The sequence below is a fragment of the Entelurus aequoreus genome, linkage group LG17 (assembly GCF_033978785.1).
Source record: "Entelurus aequoreus isolate RoL-2023_Sb linkage group LG17, RoL_Eaeq_v1.1, whole genome shotgun sequence".
NCBI lineage: Eukaryota > Metazoa > Chordata > Actinopteri > Syngnathiformes > Syngnathidae > Entelurus > Entelurus aequoreus.
In genome coordinates, this window is record NC_084747.1 from 16,795,765 (window position 1) to 16,811,464 (window position 15,700).

Sequence of the window (15,700 nt, forward strand, 5' to 3'; positions counted from 1 at the left end):
TATACAAATATACACCGGCTTTAATCTCCAGCTCCAGTATATTAGAATTAGAAAAAGAAACAAATCTGAACATAGTGTATGTACACAAATATATACTGTAGCTATGTACAAACACACACACGCAAAGAAAATACTTTTCAGAGAGGGGAGACATTTGATGGCGACGGCTAGCCCCGCTAGCACACACACACACGCACACACACACACACACACACACTTACTAAGCATCCAATTTTCAGGCGTGACAATAAACTACTCACAGTTCATACTACCGTTTTAAAATCTTCAACAAACGCGACCATTCCAGCAGGCGGACTGTGTCTCAAGTGGGAGAGGGGACGGACGGGGAAGCGCGGCACTTGGGGTGATTGTTCGCCCGTGTGTTCAAACGGAGTCCCTGAGCAGGTCGATGCGCAGGGTCAGCTCGTTGAAAGAGGGACGCAGGCCGGAGTCGTTGTCCCAGCACTCCTCCATGATCTCGTACATCTGGCAACAAAAGGCGCAAGGTCGTTAGAGGACGCTCCCATGCTTTCTTCAGCAAACCTACAGCATGTTTTCCCAAAACATAGGTTTATGATTTTTTTTTGTACTACTACAAAAAGATTTATCAACTTCTACATTAAAATTCTGGTGACTGAGCAGCTAGTTTTTTACCGTAAAATCTTTGCCAATTTTTATTTTCCAGTCCATTACTAATAAATTAAAAAAAACAGTACAACTGTTAATTTTACCGCAAAATTCTGGCGATAAAGCTGTTACTTTTTTTAAACGCAAAATCTACAATCCCTATTTTGACAGTGCATTGCTGTACATGGAAAAATCAAATTAATTAAATTATCAAATTAATAACATTTTGTAATTTGGATTAATCACAGGTGATTAATCATTAAAATCTGCTTAAAGGCCTACTGAAATGAATTTTTTTTAATTTAAACAGGGATAGCAGATCCATTCTATGTGTCATACTTGATCATTTCGCGATATTGCCATATTTTTGAAAGGATTTAGTATAGAACAACGACGATAAAGTTAGCAACTTTTGGTCGCTGATAAAAAAAAAGCCTTGCCTATACCGGAAGTAGCGTGACGTCACAGGAGGTAGGATTACTCACAATTCCCCGTTGTTTACAATGGAGTGAGAGAGATTCGGACCGAAAAAGCGACGATTACCCCATTAATTTGAGCGAGGATGAAAGATTTGTGGATGAGGAACGTTAGAGTGAAGAACGAGAGGCAGTGCAAGACATATCTTTTTTCGCTCTGACCGTAACTTAGGTACAAGGTCTCATTGGATTCCACACACTCTCCTTTTTCTATTGTGGATTACGGATTTGTATTTTAAACCACCTCGGATACTATATCCTCTTGAAAATGAGAGTCGAGAACGCGAAATGGACATTCACAGTGACTTTTATCTCCACGACAATACATCAGCGAAGCTCTTTAGCTACTGAGCTAACGTGATAGCATCTGGCTCCAATGCAGATAGAAACAAAATAAATAAATCCCTGACTGGAAGGATAGACAGAAGATCAACAATACTATTAAACCATGGACATGTAAATACACGGTTAATAATTCTCAGCCTGGCAAAGCTTGACAATGCTGTTGCTAACGACGCTGAAGCTAACTTAGCAACTTAGCAACCGGACCTCACAGAGCTATGATAAAAACATTAGCGCTCCACCTACGCCAGCCCTCATCTGCTCATCAACACCCGTGCTCACCTGCGTTCCAGCGATCGACGGTGCGACGAAGGACTTCACCCGATCACAGATGCGTTGGCGGCTAGCATCAGCTAGCGCGTCTGCTATCCAAGTAAGTACTCCTTGTTGTGTTGCTACAGCCAGCCGCTAATACACCGATCCCACCTACAACTTTCTTCTTTGCAATCTCCATTGTTCATTAAACAAATTGCAAAAGATTCACCAACACAGATGTCCAGAATACTGTGGAATTGTTCGATGAAAACAGAGCAGTTTGTATGGTGAAACATTGGGTACGAATACTTCCGTTGCCGTCGTGACGTCACGCGCATACGTCATCATACATAGACGTTTCCAACCGGAAGTTTAGCGGGAAATTTAAAATTGCACTTTACTAATCTAACCCGGCCGTATTGGCATGTGTTGCAATGTTAAGATTTCATCATTGATATATAAACTATCAGACTGCGTGGTCGGTAGTAGTGGCTTTCAGTAGGCCTTTAAGAAAAGACCCCAATATATGTACGCAAATGCAATTCTCACGTCATCTTTTTAAACGTTTTATTTAAACGGATGTCATTTATTTGCACTAAACCTGATAGCAGTTTTATCTAAAGTTCTTCCAGGCTGCATTTTGAAGAGAAATTTGCCAGCGAGCACACCAGTCGGAGTCTCCTCGCTCGTTATCCTACTGACCATACGACAGTGAAGGTAACAGAGCTTGTACAATTGCAGGATTAATCTAAGTGTTCATGATTTTCTTTGATTAATCACATCAGTTACATCGTTTAATTTTGAATGCCCTAACAAATATAAAACACAACAAGGTGCTAATTTATTATCAATATAATACTGGGATATTTTTCATTCATTCAATGTCAATAAAATAAATAAAAAACAACAACACGACATTACAAAAATCATGAAGGGAAAGGAGCAGAAAGAAGTAGAAACTTATAGAATCTGTCCCTTTTCACACAAGTACAACAGAAGACTAGTAAGGTAATATTTCTAATTCATAACATATTAAAAAATAAATACAAACGATAGTTTATATCTTTTCATCATCATGATTAAATTTTTTTTATAAGAGATTTACATTGTTTTATTCAACTATCAAGTTTGTTCCATAAACTAACATCTTTATTGAATGCTTCTTTTCCATTGTCACTGTTCTAAGTCTCGATTTATAACAAATCGCACTTCCTTTTGGATTATAACTACTTTCCCTTTTTACAAATTTGTTTTGAATGTTTGGTTAAATTTCTCTATGAGCTTTATACATTAAATTTCCTTAAGTTGAACTGTTTGAAGATTGGGTTTGTGGGTTCCCTGTACGCATTTCCACTTGTGACTCTTACAGCTCTCTTCTACAAAGAGAATATAGGATTTCAATATGTTTTTAGGCACTACCCCACAATTGCAAATTCCTTGCAATAACTCATTGAGAAATGTTGTTCTTAAACTGTTGGGCAATTTGCTCACGCATTTGTTCACAAAGTGGTGACCCTCGCCCCATCCCAGCATTTCATGGAAGCTGCTTTTATACCCAATCATGGCACCCACCTGTTTCCAATTAGCCTGTTCACCTGTGGGATGTTCCATTTAAGTGTTTGATGGTTATTCCTCAACTTATCAGTCTTTTTTGCCACTTGTTTCAGCTTTTTTGAAACATGTTGCAGGCATACATTTCCAAATGAAAAAAAATAACAACGTTTACCAGTTTGATTGTTAAACATCTTGAATATAAGTTGAAAAGGATTTTTATTCTGTTTTTATTTACGATTTACAATGTGCCAACTTCACCGGTTTTGTATGATATATATAAATACTTACACTACCGTTCAAAAGTTTGGGGTCACATTGAAATGTCCTTATTTTTGAAGGAAAAGCACTGTACTTTTCAATGAAGATAACTTTAAACTAGTCTTAACTTTAAAGAAATACACTCTATACATTGCTAATGTGGTAAATGACTATTCTAGCTGCAAATGTCTGGTTTTTGGTGCAATATCTACATAGGTGTATAGAGGCCCATTTCCAGCAACTATCACTCCAGTGTTCTAATGGTACAATGTGTTTGCTCATTGGCTCGGAAGGCTAATTGATGATTAGAAAACCCTTGTGCAATCATGTTCACACATCTGAAAACAGTTTAGCTCGTCACAGAAGCTACAAAACTGACCTTCCTTTGAGCAGATTGAGTTTCTGGAGCATCACATTTGTGGGGTCAAATAAACGCTCAAAATGGCCAGAAAAAGAGAACTTTCATCTGAAACTCGACAGTCTATTCTTGTTCTTAGAAATGAAGGCTATTCCACAAAATTGTTTGGGTGACCACAAACTTTTGAACGGTAGGGTAAGTGTTTTTATTCTTCAATCAGTTAATATAAACATCTTTGACGTTTAAGATGTTATCGAACGTAATGGCGTATAAAATAACGTCAAAGGTACTTTAAGTAACTAATTACTGGCGTTACTAAAGCCATTACTTTTTGTGAGAAGTAATTTGTAACTGTAACTAATTATTTTTTTAAGGTAAGATGACCAACACTGGTTATAGGCCCCCCCACCATTTTGACTAGCATTTTTTAAGCAATTCCCAAATTGGTCTTGTCACATGTTCTTCAAATTCAGCAGAGCGCTCCTTTCCCACAGAGGATCTTTGCAAAAATATTCATGATTTATTAGGACATGGTGCAATAGTGCATGCAGAGAACTTCCGTACCTCCGATGGGCAACTGATGGGCTGCGACAGCCGGCTGCCAGACCTGAGCAGCTCGATGAGGTGGTAGACGATCAGCTGCCCTTGCTTGTCGTTGCCCATCATGGACATGAATATCTGTCCAACAAAAGAAGTCAAATGGTAGAATGGAAATGCGGTGTAATTATCTGCAAAATCCATTCCTACGAGTCTTCTAACGCAGATTATTGTGTGTGTGTGTTCTGGCCTACCGCAGGAGGGCTGCAGTTCTTGTCGCTGTGTGTGAAGAGCTCATAGAGAACCACGCCGAAGCTCCACACGTCCGACGCCACCGAGAACCTGCTCTCCGTCAGCGACTCAGGAGCGTACCTGAAGGAAGGCAGACAGTGCGTGAAGAACGGGGCGCTGATTGCCAGCAGGGAGTGGCGCGCGAGGGAGGCGGACTTCACCAAAATATGGGGCTCTCTCCTGGCTCTTTGACCATGTAGTACTCCTTGTCCTGGGGGAGGACCTTGGTCAGGCCAAAATCGCCGATCTTCACCCTCAGCTCGCTTTCCACCAGGATGTTCCTGGTTGCCAGGTCACGGTGAATGTAGCGCTTGCTGGACAAATACCCCATTCCCTGTGCAGACAAAAGTAATAAGGCTAGGAAACCACGGATGAGTCAACACCAGGGATGTAACGGTTACTGTTAACGATAAATCGCGGTACAAATCTTGACTGTTAGTATTACGTATTTTTCGGAGTATAAGTCGCACCGGCCGAAAATGCATAATAAAGAAGGAAAAAAACATATAAGTCGCACTGGTATATAATTCGCATTTTTTGGGGAAATTTATTTGATAAAAGCCAACACCAAGAATAGACATTTGAAAGGCAATTTAAAATAAATAAAGAATAGTGAACAACAGGCTGAATAAGTGTACGTTATATGAGGCATAAATAACCAACTGAGAACATATTATGGTAAGAGTCATTCAAATAACTATAACATATAGAACATGCTATACGTTTACCAAACAATCTGTCACTCCTAATCGCTAAATCCCATGAAATCTTATACGTCTAGTCTCTTACGTGAATGAGGTAAATAATATTATTTGATATTTTACGCTAATGTGTTAATAATTTCACATATAAGTCGCTCCTGAGTATAAGTCGCACCCCCGGCCAAACTAGGAAAAAAACTGCGACTTATAGTCCGAAAAATACGGTACCTTTTCATATTTTAATTTATTATTTCCTGGAGAAGCAGCTCGTGCGCTAGTCACTAGCTAGGTTAAATGCTAACATTAATCCTGCACCACCATGAGCTAATGCAACAAAATTTCGTTCTTATCTGTATTGTAAAGTTCAAATTTAAATGACAATAAAAAGGAAGTCTAAGTCTAATCAAAGACACATTAACATCTTTCCTCATTAAGAAATAATTGTTTTGCCTTTGTAATGGAAACATTATTATTTCAGTTATCTCTTGTCTAAAACCACAATTTGTGTCCAAGAGTTTGTGTGTGCGACTTTATCTTCACTACATTGGTCTGTTTTTTTGTCCTAAGACAATACACTGTTATGGCCTATGCAATTTTGGAGCCCATTCGAGGTGTCTCCAAACCCCAACTCTCTCTATGGACAAGACTGCTGTGATGTTGGTTGAACACTAAATTGTGTCGTATTTGTGTCTTCAGTCAAATGTTATATCCTCCGAAAAGGTTTCTTTTATGATTGATGTCGTTAACTGCAAACCCAGTGCTTAACCAAAACATTCCTATCCACAACCAGATAGAGCTTGTATTCGCCCATCTTCTTCTCTCCCCCTCTCCCAAGAGATAGGAGGTGTTGCCTCAACTCCTACTCGTATTCCTAAAAGTTATATAGTTGTGAAGAGTTGTTTGTCTCTCTCTTTGTCTCTTGCTGTTCTTCTTTCCGTAGCGAAAACCCTTAGTTGAGTACTCAAATACTTAAAAAGACCTTAGCTTTTCTCTGGACAATTTTTTGTTGAATATGAAAAATTCCAAAATATCATGGAAAAGCACTGACAAATTGAAACAGAAGAAAACACTTAAACACTAATATAGCCAGAACAATTTTATTGTTTCTTCTGCCAAGTTATATTGTCATTTCTTTCCATCCATCCATCCATTTTCTACCGCTTATTCCCTTCGGGGTCGCGGGGGGCGCTGGAGCCTATCTCAGCTACAATCGGGCGGAAGGCGGGGTACACCCTGGACAAGTCGCCACCTCATCGCAGAATGTCATTTCTTTAACTTGGTTAAAAGATATAAGTGTGTAAAATAAAATTTTGAGCAATTCAATAATACAGTGATAGGACATTTTATATGGTTACATGTAGAGATGCCTGATAATATCGGCCTGCCGATATTATCGGCCGATAAACGCTTTGAAATGCAATATCGGAAATTATCGGTATCGGTTTGAACCTCCCGATTTTCCCGGGAGACTCCCGAATTTCAGTGCCCCTCCCAAAAATCTCCCGGGGCAACCATTCTCCCGAATTTCTCCCGATTTCCACCCGGACAACATTATTGGGGGCGTGCCCTAAAGGCACTGCCTTTAGTTTCCTCTACAACCTGTCGTCACGTCCGCTTTTCCTCCATACAAACAACGTGCCGGGCCAGTCACATAATATATGCGGCTTTTACACACACATAAGTGAATGCAAGGCATACCTGATCAACAGCCATACAGATCACACTGAGGGTGGCCGTATAAACAACTTTAACACTGTTACAAATATGCGCCACACTGTGAACCCACACCAAACAAGAATGACAAACACATTTCGGGAGAACGTCCGCACCGTAACACAACATAAACACAACAGAACAAATACCCAGAACCCCTTGCAGCACTAACTCTTCCGGGACGGTACAATATACACCCCCGCTACCACCAAAACCCGCTCCCCCCAGCCCCGCCGCCCCCATCTCCCGAATTCGGAGGTCTCAAGGTTGGCAAGTATGCTCTAGTAGTGGTTCTCAACCTTTTTTCAGTGATGTACCCCCTGTGAATTTTTTTTTTAATTCAAGTACCCCCTAATCAGAGCAAAGCATTTTTGGTTGAAAAAAAGAGATAAAGAAGTAAAATACAGCACTATGTCATCAGTTTCTGATTTATTAAATTGTATAACAGTGCAAAATATTGCTCATTTGTAGTGGTCTTTCTTGAACTATTTGGAAAAAAAGATAGGTTTTTATTTATATTTATAAAGGATTTTTGAATTGTTGCTATTTTTAGAATATTTTAAAAAAATCTCACGTACCCCTTGGCATACCTTCAAGTACCCCCAGGGGTACGCGTACCCCCATTTGAGAACCACTGCTCTAGTATACTCTGGACTGAAGCTGTGTGCCTTCATTGTATTTGTAGCTGTTGTTTTGAGGCATGTTTAAAAACAATTAAAAAGAATGCACTTTGTGAAAGTCAAAGTATAGTATTTCCTATAGTTGTAGTGGGTATCAGGATTATCTCAGGGAGAGCATGTCCCAAATTCCAAGCTGCTGTTTTGAGGCATGTTAAAAAAAATTATGCACTTTGTGACTTCAATAATAAACATGGCAGTGCCATGTTGGCCCTTTTTTTCCATAACTGGAGTTGAAGTTGTTGTCTTATTTTGGAAAACCTTGTTTTTGATTGATTGATTGAAACTTGTATTAGTAGATTGCACAGTACAGTACATATTCCGTACAATTGACCACTAAATGGTAACATCCGAATAAGTTTTTCAACTTGTTTAAGTCGGGGTCCACGTTAATCAATTCATGGTAAAGTTACATTGTTTAATGCATCCAGCGGGGCATCACAACAAAATTAGGCATAATAATGTGTTAATTCCACGACTGTATGTATCGGTATCGGTTGATATCGGAATATCGGCAAAAAAGCCATTATTGGACATCTCTAGTTACATCCCTAGTCAACACAGAAGCGCACAGGTGAGCACCTTGCAGATTTGAGAGGCGTAATGCATCAGCTTCTTGTGGTCGATCCTCTCCTTGTTCTTCATCAGGTAATCTCGCAGGCTTCCGAAGGGGAGGTACTCCATGATGAGACGCAAATTACATCGGCCTGGGAGGAGAAAAGCAAGACGGAGTGTGTATCCCTGGGATTCCTAATGTCAGTCATCTCTCGGGCAGAAGCTATGAAGTGCACCTGCGCTGTAGCAGACGCCTTTGTACTTGACGATGTTCTCGTGCTGCAGAGACTTCAGGATCTCGATCTCCCGCTCGAAGTCGCGGATGTGCTCGGCGGTGCTGTGCTGCAGCTTCTTCACGGCCACCACGTCGCCCGTGTTGTCCTGCAGCGGGTCATAGCGGCACATCTCCACGCTGCCGAAGTTGCCCTGGAATAGAAAAGAGGATAATGCAGCTGGTGAAGCGGCAGCTAACGAGACAGTGTTGGACATTTACTCCTGTCTTTAAGTGTATTTCAATTAATTACCTGCCAACCTCGTATATGCCAATAGCGTGATGTGTTGCTCATGTTATTAATGTTTAATAGGTAGGTGTGCAATTGAACCCTTTTCACAAACTTTTTAAATATTTCAACACTGGAAAAACTCAGAATCGCACCAAGTCTATATTTCAAATTTTTAGTCAAAATATCTCAACAAACTCAAAACAAGCCACAATCCCCTGAATAGTATTTTTGATGAAGTGCTGGCTGTCCAGAGCCGGGACCCGGGTGGACCACTAGCCTGTGCATCGGTTGGGGACATCTCTGCGCTGCTGACCCGTCTCCGCTCGGGATGGTTTCCTGTTGGCCCCGCTGTGGACTGGACTCCCGCTGATGTGTTGGATCCACTGTGGACTGGACTTTCACAATGTTATGTCAGACCCACTCGACATCCGTTGCTTTCGGTCTCCCCTAGAGGGGGGGGGTTACCCACATATGCGGTCCTCTCCAAGGTTTCTCATAGTCATTCACCGACGTCCCACTGGGGTGAGTTTTTCCTTGCCCGTATGTGGGCTCTGTACCGAGGATGTCGTTGTGGCTTGTACAGCCCTTTGAGACAATTGTGATTTAGGGCTATATAAATAAACATTGATTGAATGATTGATTGATTTTCAGGGAGACATAAGAACTTGGTTGAGGCAATAGATCTTCTTGAGCAACACAAGTTTGTTGGAAGACTAGTAAGTATAGTATACGTTTTAATTGCTAATTTCAAGATCACATCATTGGTACTTTAACTTTAACTTTAACAGAAAGAAGACAAAGCTTGTATGTCAAGAAGCAAATTGTCCTCCATTGTTTTCTGGTACAGTTAAAGAAACAGGTGGTGCATGTCAACTGCAGGACCCCAGAACTAGGTACTCATTGTGTGAACATAGTTTCTTATGCCATGTGACAAGTTATGGTTGACTTAGGGTTTGCCATGGTGCGTCGCACTTTACCTTCCCCAGCTGCTGTAAAAATATGAGGTGTCTCTCCTCAAACTGGGCCGGCTCGTGACTCTCGAAGCCTCCCGTCGTCCAACCGGATCCTGCCGTCCTGTTGGGGAGGATGTCGCTGTCCATGATCAGCTCGTAGTCTAAAAAACAGGAGGCCGTTTCACATGTTAGGATCAGTTTCACGCCTCATCCCGAGACGGCACATTGTCCCACGTTACTTCCATTGTAAAAGTGCGGAGGCTGCACCCCCTTCCCCCCCTGCTGTGAAAGGTGTGTGCAGTCACACGGTATATGCCAGCTTGTTTAGGATTCCACACTGCTGTGACCTACATTCCCTTCCCTCCCAAGAACTGTCTGAGCACACACAAAACAGCCAACCTGGCGTGAAGAGGCTGTTCAGGTCACGGATGACGGCGCGGAACGTCGGCCTGAAGGTGGGCTCGTAGTCGGTGCAGCTGGTGATCAGATTGGCCAGCTCGGTCCACTTGGGCGCAGGAAGCTGGTGCTGGTCCTCGTAGAAGAGGCTTTTCTGTAAGGCACAATTTGAGGGTCATTTTTAAGGATGAAAAAACTAATCTGTGGTAGTCTTTGCTCAGTGTAAGAAGATTCCTCACTTTGGAGTCGTCCAGCGCCGCGAGCGGTCTCTCGCCGCCACTGCAGAGCTCCCACAGCGTGATGCCAAAGCTCCACTTGTCTGATGCCAGGCTCAGGTTGGCCGGGTCGTCGATGCACTCGGGAGGCACCCACGGGATCCTCTCGATCAAAACTGACCAAAAAATTAAATTTTAAGCAGAGTAGCTCAAAGAGACACAAAGATCACCGATGAATGTGGAATAAGATCATTGTATCATGTATCATTTAATACACTGTAAGTAGAGATGTCCGATAATGGCTTTTTTGCCAATATCCGATATTCCGATATTGTCCAACTCTTAATTAACGATTCCGATATCAACCGATACCGATATATACAGTCGTGGAATTATCACATTATTATGCCTAATTTTGTTGTGAATACCCGCTGGATGCATTAAACAATGTTACAAGGTTTTCCAAAATGAATCAACTCAAGTTATGGAAAAAAGTGCCAACATGGCACTGCCATATTTATTATTGAAGTCACAAAGTGCACTATTTATTTTCACATACCTCAAAACAGCAGCTTGGAATTTGGGACATGCTCTCCCTGAGATAATCCTGATACCCACTACAACTACGGGAAATACTATACTTTGACTTTCACAATTCATTTTTGTAATTTTTTTAAACATGCCTCAAAACAACAGCTACAAAAACAATGAAGGCACACAGCTTCAGTCCAGAGTATACTAGAGCATACTTGCCAACCTTGAGACCTCCGAATTCGGGAGATGGGGGCGGAGGGGTTTGGTTGTAGCGGGGGGTGTATATTGTAGCATCCCAGAAGAGTTAGTGCTGCAAGGGGTTCTGGGTATTTGTTCTGTTGTGTTTATGTTGTGTTACGGTGCGGATGTTCTCCTGAAATGTGTACGCATATTTGTAACAGTGTTAAAGTTTTTTATACGGTCACCCTCAGTGTGACCTGTATGGCTGTTGACCAAGTATGCATTGCATTCACTTATGTGTGTGTAAAAGCCGCATATGTTATGTGACTGTGCCGGCACGCTGTCTGTATGGAGGAAAAGCAGATGTGACGACAGGTTGTAGAGGACGCTAAAGGCAGTGCCTTTAAGGCACGCCCCCAATAATGTTGTCCGGGAGGGGCACTGAAATTTGGGAGTCTCCTGGAAAAATTGTGAGGTTGGAACCGATACCGAGAATTTCCGATATTACATTTTAAAGCATTTATCGGCCGACATCTCTAACTGTAAGCTATCAAGTGCCAAGTGTCCCAGTAAACAAAATTTTTTTTAGAACTCTACTGAGATCTTCTGGTTGACTAGGGGAATGTCGTGCTGCAGAAGGGACATTTGGACTTACTGTCTTTAGGCAGGACAGTGATGCTGATGCCGGGGTCGCTCAGCTTGATGAAAGGCGGGTTCCCGGCCCGGCGGTCTTCCTCTCGGATCAGGAGCACGTTTTTAGCACAGACGTTTCCGTGGACCAGGAGCTTCTCCTCCTACATGTTGGGGACACAGATTGTCCTTGGAAGTAATACTACATTTGCAGAATCTTACACCTACTCAGTGGCCTAGTGGTTAGAGTGTCCGCCCTGAGATCGGTAGGTTGTGAGTTCAAACCCCGGCCGAGTCATACTAAAGACTATAAAAATGGGACCCATTACCTCCCAGTTTGGCACTCAGCATCAAGGGTTGGAATTGGGGGTTAAATCACCAAAAATTATTTCCGGGCGCAGCCACCGCTGCTGCCCACTGCTCCCCTCACCTGCCAGAGGACAAATTTCACCACACCTAGTATGTGTGTGACAAACATTGGTACTTTAACTTAAAATAGTTTTAGAGCAGCCAGTGCAGAGCTTGTATAGCAAAACAAATGTATTATCCACTGAAATTGAGTCAACACACACCTGTTTGGCATGGTTTCCTGTGTCAAAATGTTGGAATTAATCTTTCCTCAATAAACTACAGTGTTCGCAGTGCCGGCAGAACTCACACCCCCCCAGATTGGACACTACTACCACCATGTTTGACAGTCAGCAACACACAATTATCTTGCTACTCACATGTGTCGTCAGATAGTTAGACAATAATGCTTGTTTGCTGACTTATTTTCAGTTGACAATATGGCTGGGCAATAAAACGATATCAATATATATCGCAATAGATCGTAATCGATATCAATAAAAATATGATCGATAATTTTTTCCCTTTGTTGGTGAAAAAAAACAAAAGTTGTGAAGCAAGGATGATTGCATAAACAAAGGCACTCGCTTTCTGGTAACCGAGCAATGCAGGAGGTGATCACTGATCAGTGACACGCTAACAGCCAATCAGGTAACAGTATTATGTTTGGTTGCGCCCTCTTGTTGTCTCAGGGTTAAGAGAAACTAAAACTAAAACTAAAAATGAGTGCTACAGAGAGCAAAGAAAATGTTGATAAAGCAGGAAAAGTCACCTCAACAGTATGGCATTTGTTTTTCAAAAACGTACCGTAGTCGGACTAACGTGGACCACCTTTGCCGCGCTCACCCGAGCACAGTCGTAAGCGTAAGCCTATTATTTTGTCTCTCACCAATCTCTGAGGCTGTGGGTTAACGGCGGGTTACAGTTCATTGTTTTAGAGTTTTGTTGACTTTCTTGCTAAAAACACCACGGCATCTCTTTTCTTTTCAACCCTCGTCCATTCCCTATTTGTGTATACAAAAACAACAGGTAGGAACTAAAGTGCAGGACTGTCTAAATAAAATTAAAAAGAAGATATAACATAGGTGCTACTTTAAAGGCCTACTGAAAGCCACTACTACCGACCACGCAGTCTGATAGTTTATATATCAATGATGAAATCTTAACATTGCAACACATGCCAATACGGCCGGGTTAACTTATTAAGTGCAATTTTAAATTTCCCGCTAAACTTCCGGTTGAAAACATCTATATATGATGACGTATGCGCGTGACGTCAATCGTTGAACCGGAAGTATTGGTACCCCATTGAATCCAATACAAAAAAGCTCTGTTTTCATCTCAAAATTCCACAGTATTCTGGACATCTGTGTTGGTGAATCTTTTGCAATTTGTTTAATGAACAATGAAGACTGCAAAGAAGAAAGTTGTAGGTGGGATCGGTGTATTAGCGGCTGGCTGCAGCAACACAACCAGGAGGACTTTGACTCGGATAGCAGACGCGCTAGCCGACGCTAGCCGCCAACCGCACGGATGATCGGGTGAAGTCCTTCGTCCTTCCGTCGATCGCTGGAACGCAGGTGAGCACGGGTGTTGATTAACAGATGAGGGCCGGCGTAGGTGGAGCGCTAATGTTTTTATCATAGCTCTGTGAGGTCCCGTTGCTAAGTTAGCTTCAATGGCGTCGTTAGCAACAGCATTGTTAAGCTTTGCCAGGCTGGGAATTACTAACCGTGTAGTTACATGTACATGGTTTAATAGAATTGTTGATCTTCTGTCTATCCTTCCAGTCAGGGATTTATTTATTTTGTTTCTATCTGCATTTGAGCCCAATGCTATCACTTTAGCTCAGTAGCTAAAGAGCTTCGCCGATGTATTGTCGTGGAGATAAAAGTCACTGTGAATGTCCATTTCGCGTTCTCGACTCTCATTTTCAAGAGGATATAGTATCCGAGGTGGTTTAAAATACAAATCCGTGATCCACAATAGAAAAAGGAGAAAGTGTGGAATCCAATGAACCCTTGTACCTAAGTTACGGTCAGAGCGAAAAAAGATATGTCCTGCACTGTCTCTCTTGTCCTTCACTCTCACTTTCCTCATCCACAAATCGTTTATCCTCGCTCAAATTAATGGGGTAATCGTCGCTTTCTCGGTCCGAATCTCTCTCGCTGCATTGTAAACAATGGGGAAATGTGAGGAGTCCTTCCTCTGGTGACGTGACGCTACTTCCGGTATAGGCAAGGCTTTTTTTTTATCAGCGACCAAAAGTTGCGACCTTTATCGTCGTTGTTCTCTACTAAATCCTTTCATCAAAAATATGGCAATATCGCGAAATGATCAAGTATGACCCATAGAATGGATCTGCTATCCCCGTTTAAATAAAAAAAATTCATTTCAGTAGGCCTTCAAAATAACTGTAATTTGGTCCAATACTATTTAATTACTGAATAACAAATTCATTTCCATTTTTTAAATAAGCGTAACAAACCAAAATAAAGGTTACACAGCTGTAACTTCCTGGCACTAAACCTGCAGAAATTAGTTCTTCCCAGGTTTCTCCAACTTTACATTTTCACACTTTGCACTATTTTGTCACACGTCGTTAAGCATTTTTTACGTATTCCTTTTTTTGCACCTGAATTTTAAAAAGGTTAAGTGTTCAATTTTAGAATTTTCCATGGTTGTGTTGGCATTTTCTTTCTTTTCGGCCTTGATAGCTGAGGGGATTATAAACAGAGGAAAGTTACATTTTAAATACAATTATTCAATATATTTTTCCTCTGGGCCTTATCGATAGGTCATAAAAAAGAATCCATATCTATCGATATCGATCAATACAAAGCACTTACTTCATACTTGCCAACCTTGAGACCTCCAATATCGGGAGGTGGGGGGTAGGGGGTGGGGGTGGAGGGGGGCGTGGTTATTTACAGCTAGAATTCACCAACTCGAGTATTTCATATATATTTCATATATATATATATATATATATATATATATATATATATATATATATATATATATATATATATATATATATATATATATATATATATATATATGAAATACTTGACTTTCAGTGAATTCTAGCTATATATATATATGTATATATATATATATATATATATTTATTTTATTTACAAAGAAAAAAAAAAAATACTTGAATTTCAGTGTTCCGGTGGCTAGCCATTAGATGGCAGTATTGTCCAGTTTAACTTCTCCGTTCATGATGAGTATATAATTTCGGCCGCCATGTCTGTAATTTCCTCGTTCTTCTGCTTCGTCTCCTTGTTGTGTGCGCAGTTGTGCACTCTATAAAAGCCCTAGATGTTATGACGTCTTTGGGCAGGCAAGCTGTTATCGTATATATTGTGGGAAAGCGGACGTGAGAACAGGCTGTCCCCACTCAGTCTCAGGTCTGCATTGAGCTGGAGGGGGCGTGGCCTCCAGCTCCGGCTGAATACCGGGAGTTTGTCGGGAGAAAATCTCTGCCGGGAGGTTGTCGGGAGAGGCGCTGAATACCGGGATTCTCCCGCTAAAAACGGGAGGGTTGGCAAGTATGACTTACATGGTAATACAGTTTTCAGCCATATTGCC

General features: G+C 41.4%; 1 protein-coding gene across 2 annotated transcripts in view; it reads right to left on the reverse strand.

Moving 5' to 3' along the window:
* Window positions 1–15,700, reverse strand: part of jak2b (Janus kinase 2b) — a 69,126-nt gene that overhangs the window by 6 nt on the left and 53,420 nt on the right. For both annotated transcript variants that reach the window (XM_062025064.1, XM_062025065.1), the window contains 10 exons: window positions 11,781–11,919; window positions 10,436–10,587; window positions 10,200–10,350; window positions 9,825–9,961; window positions 8,581–8,770; window positions 8,372–8,496; window positions 4,860–5,032; window positions 4,662–4,779; window positions 4,435–4,548; window positions 1–486 (listed from right to left, as the gene is read on the reverse strand). The exon at window positions 1–486 is cut by the window's left edge and continues 6 nt beyond it. In XM_062025064.1, the coding sequence (XP_061881048.1) occupies window positions 385–486; window positions 4,435–4,548; window positions 4,662–4,779; window positions 4,860–5,032; window positions 8,372–8,496; window positions 8,581–8,770; window positions 9,825–9,961; window positions 10,200–10,350; window positions 10,436–10,587; window positions 11,781–11,919 (1,401 nt within the window). In that variant the 3' untranslated portion in view covers window positions 1–384. The remainder of the gene's footprint in view (window positions 487–4,434; window positions 4,549–4,661; window positions 4,780–4,859; window positions 5,033–8,371; window positions 8,497–8,580; window positions 8,771–9,824; window positions 9,962–10,199; window positions 10,351–10,435; window positions 10,588–11,780; window positions 11,920–15,700) is intronic.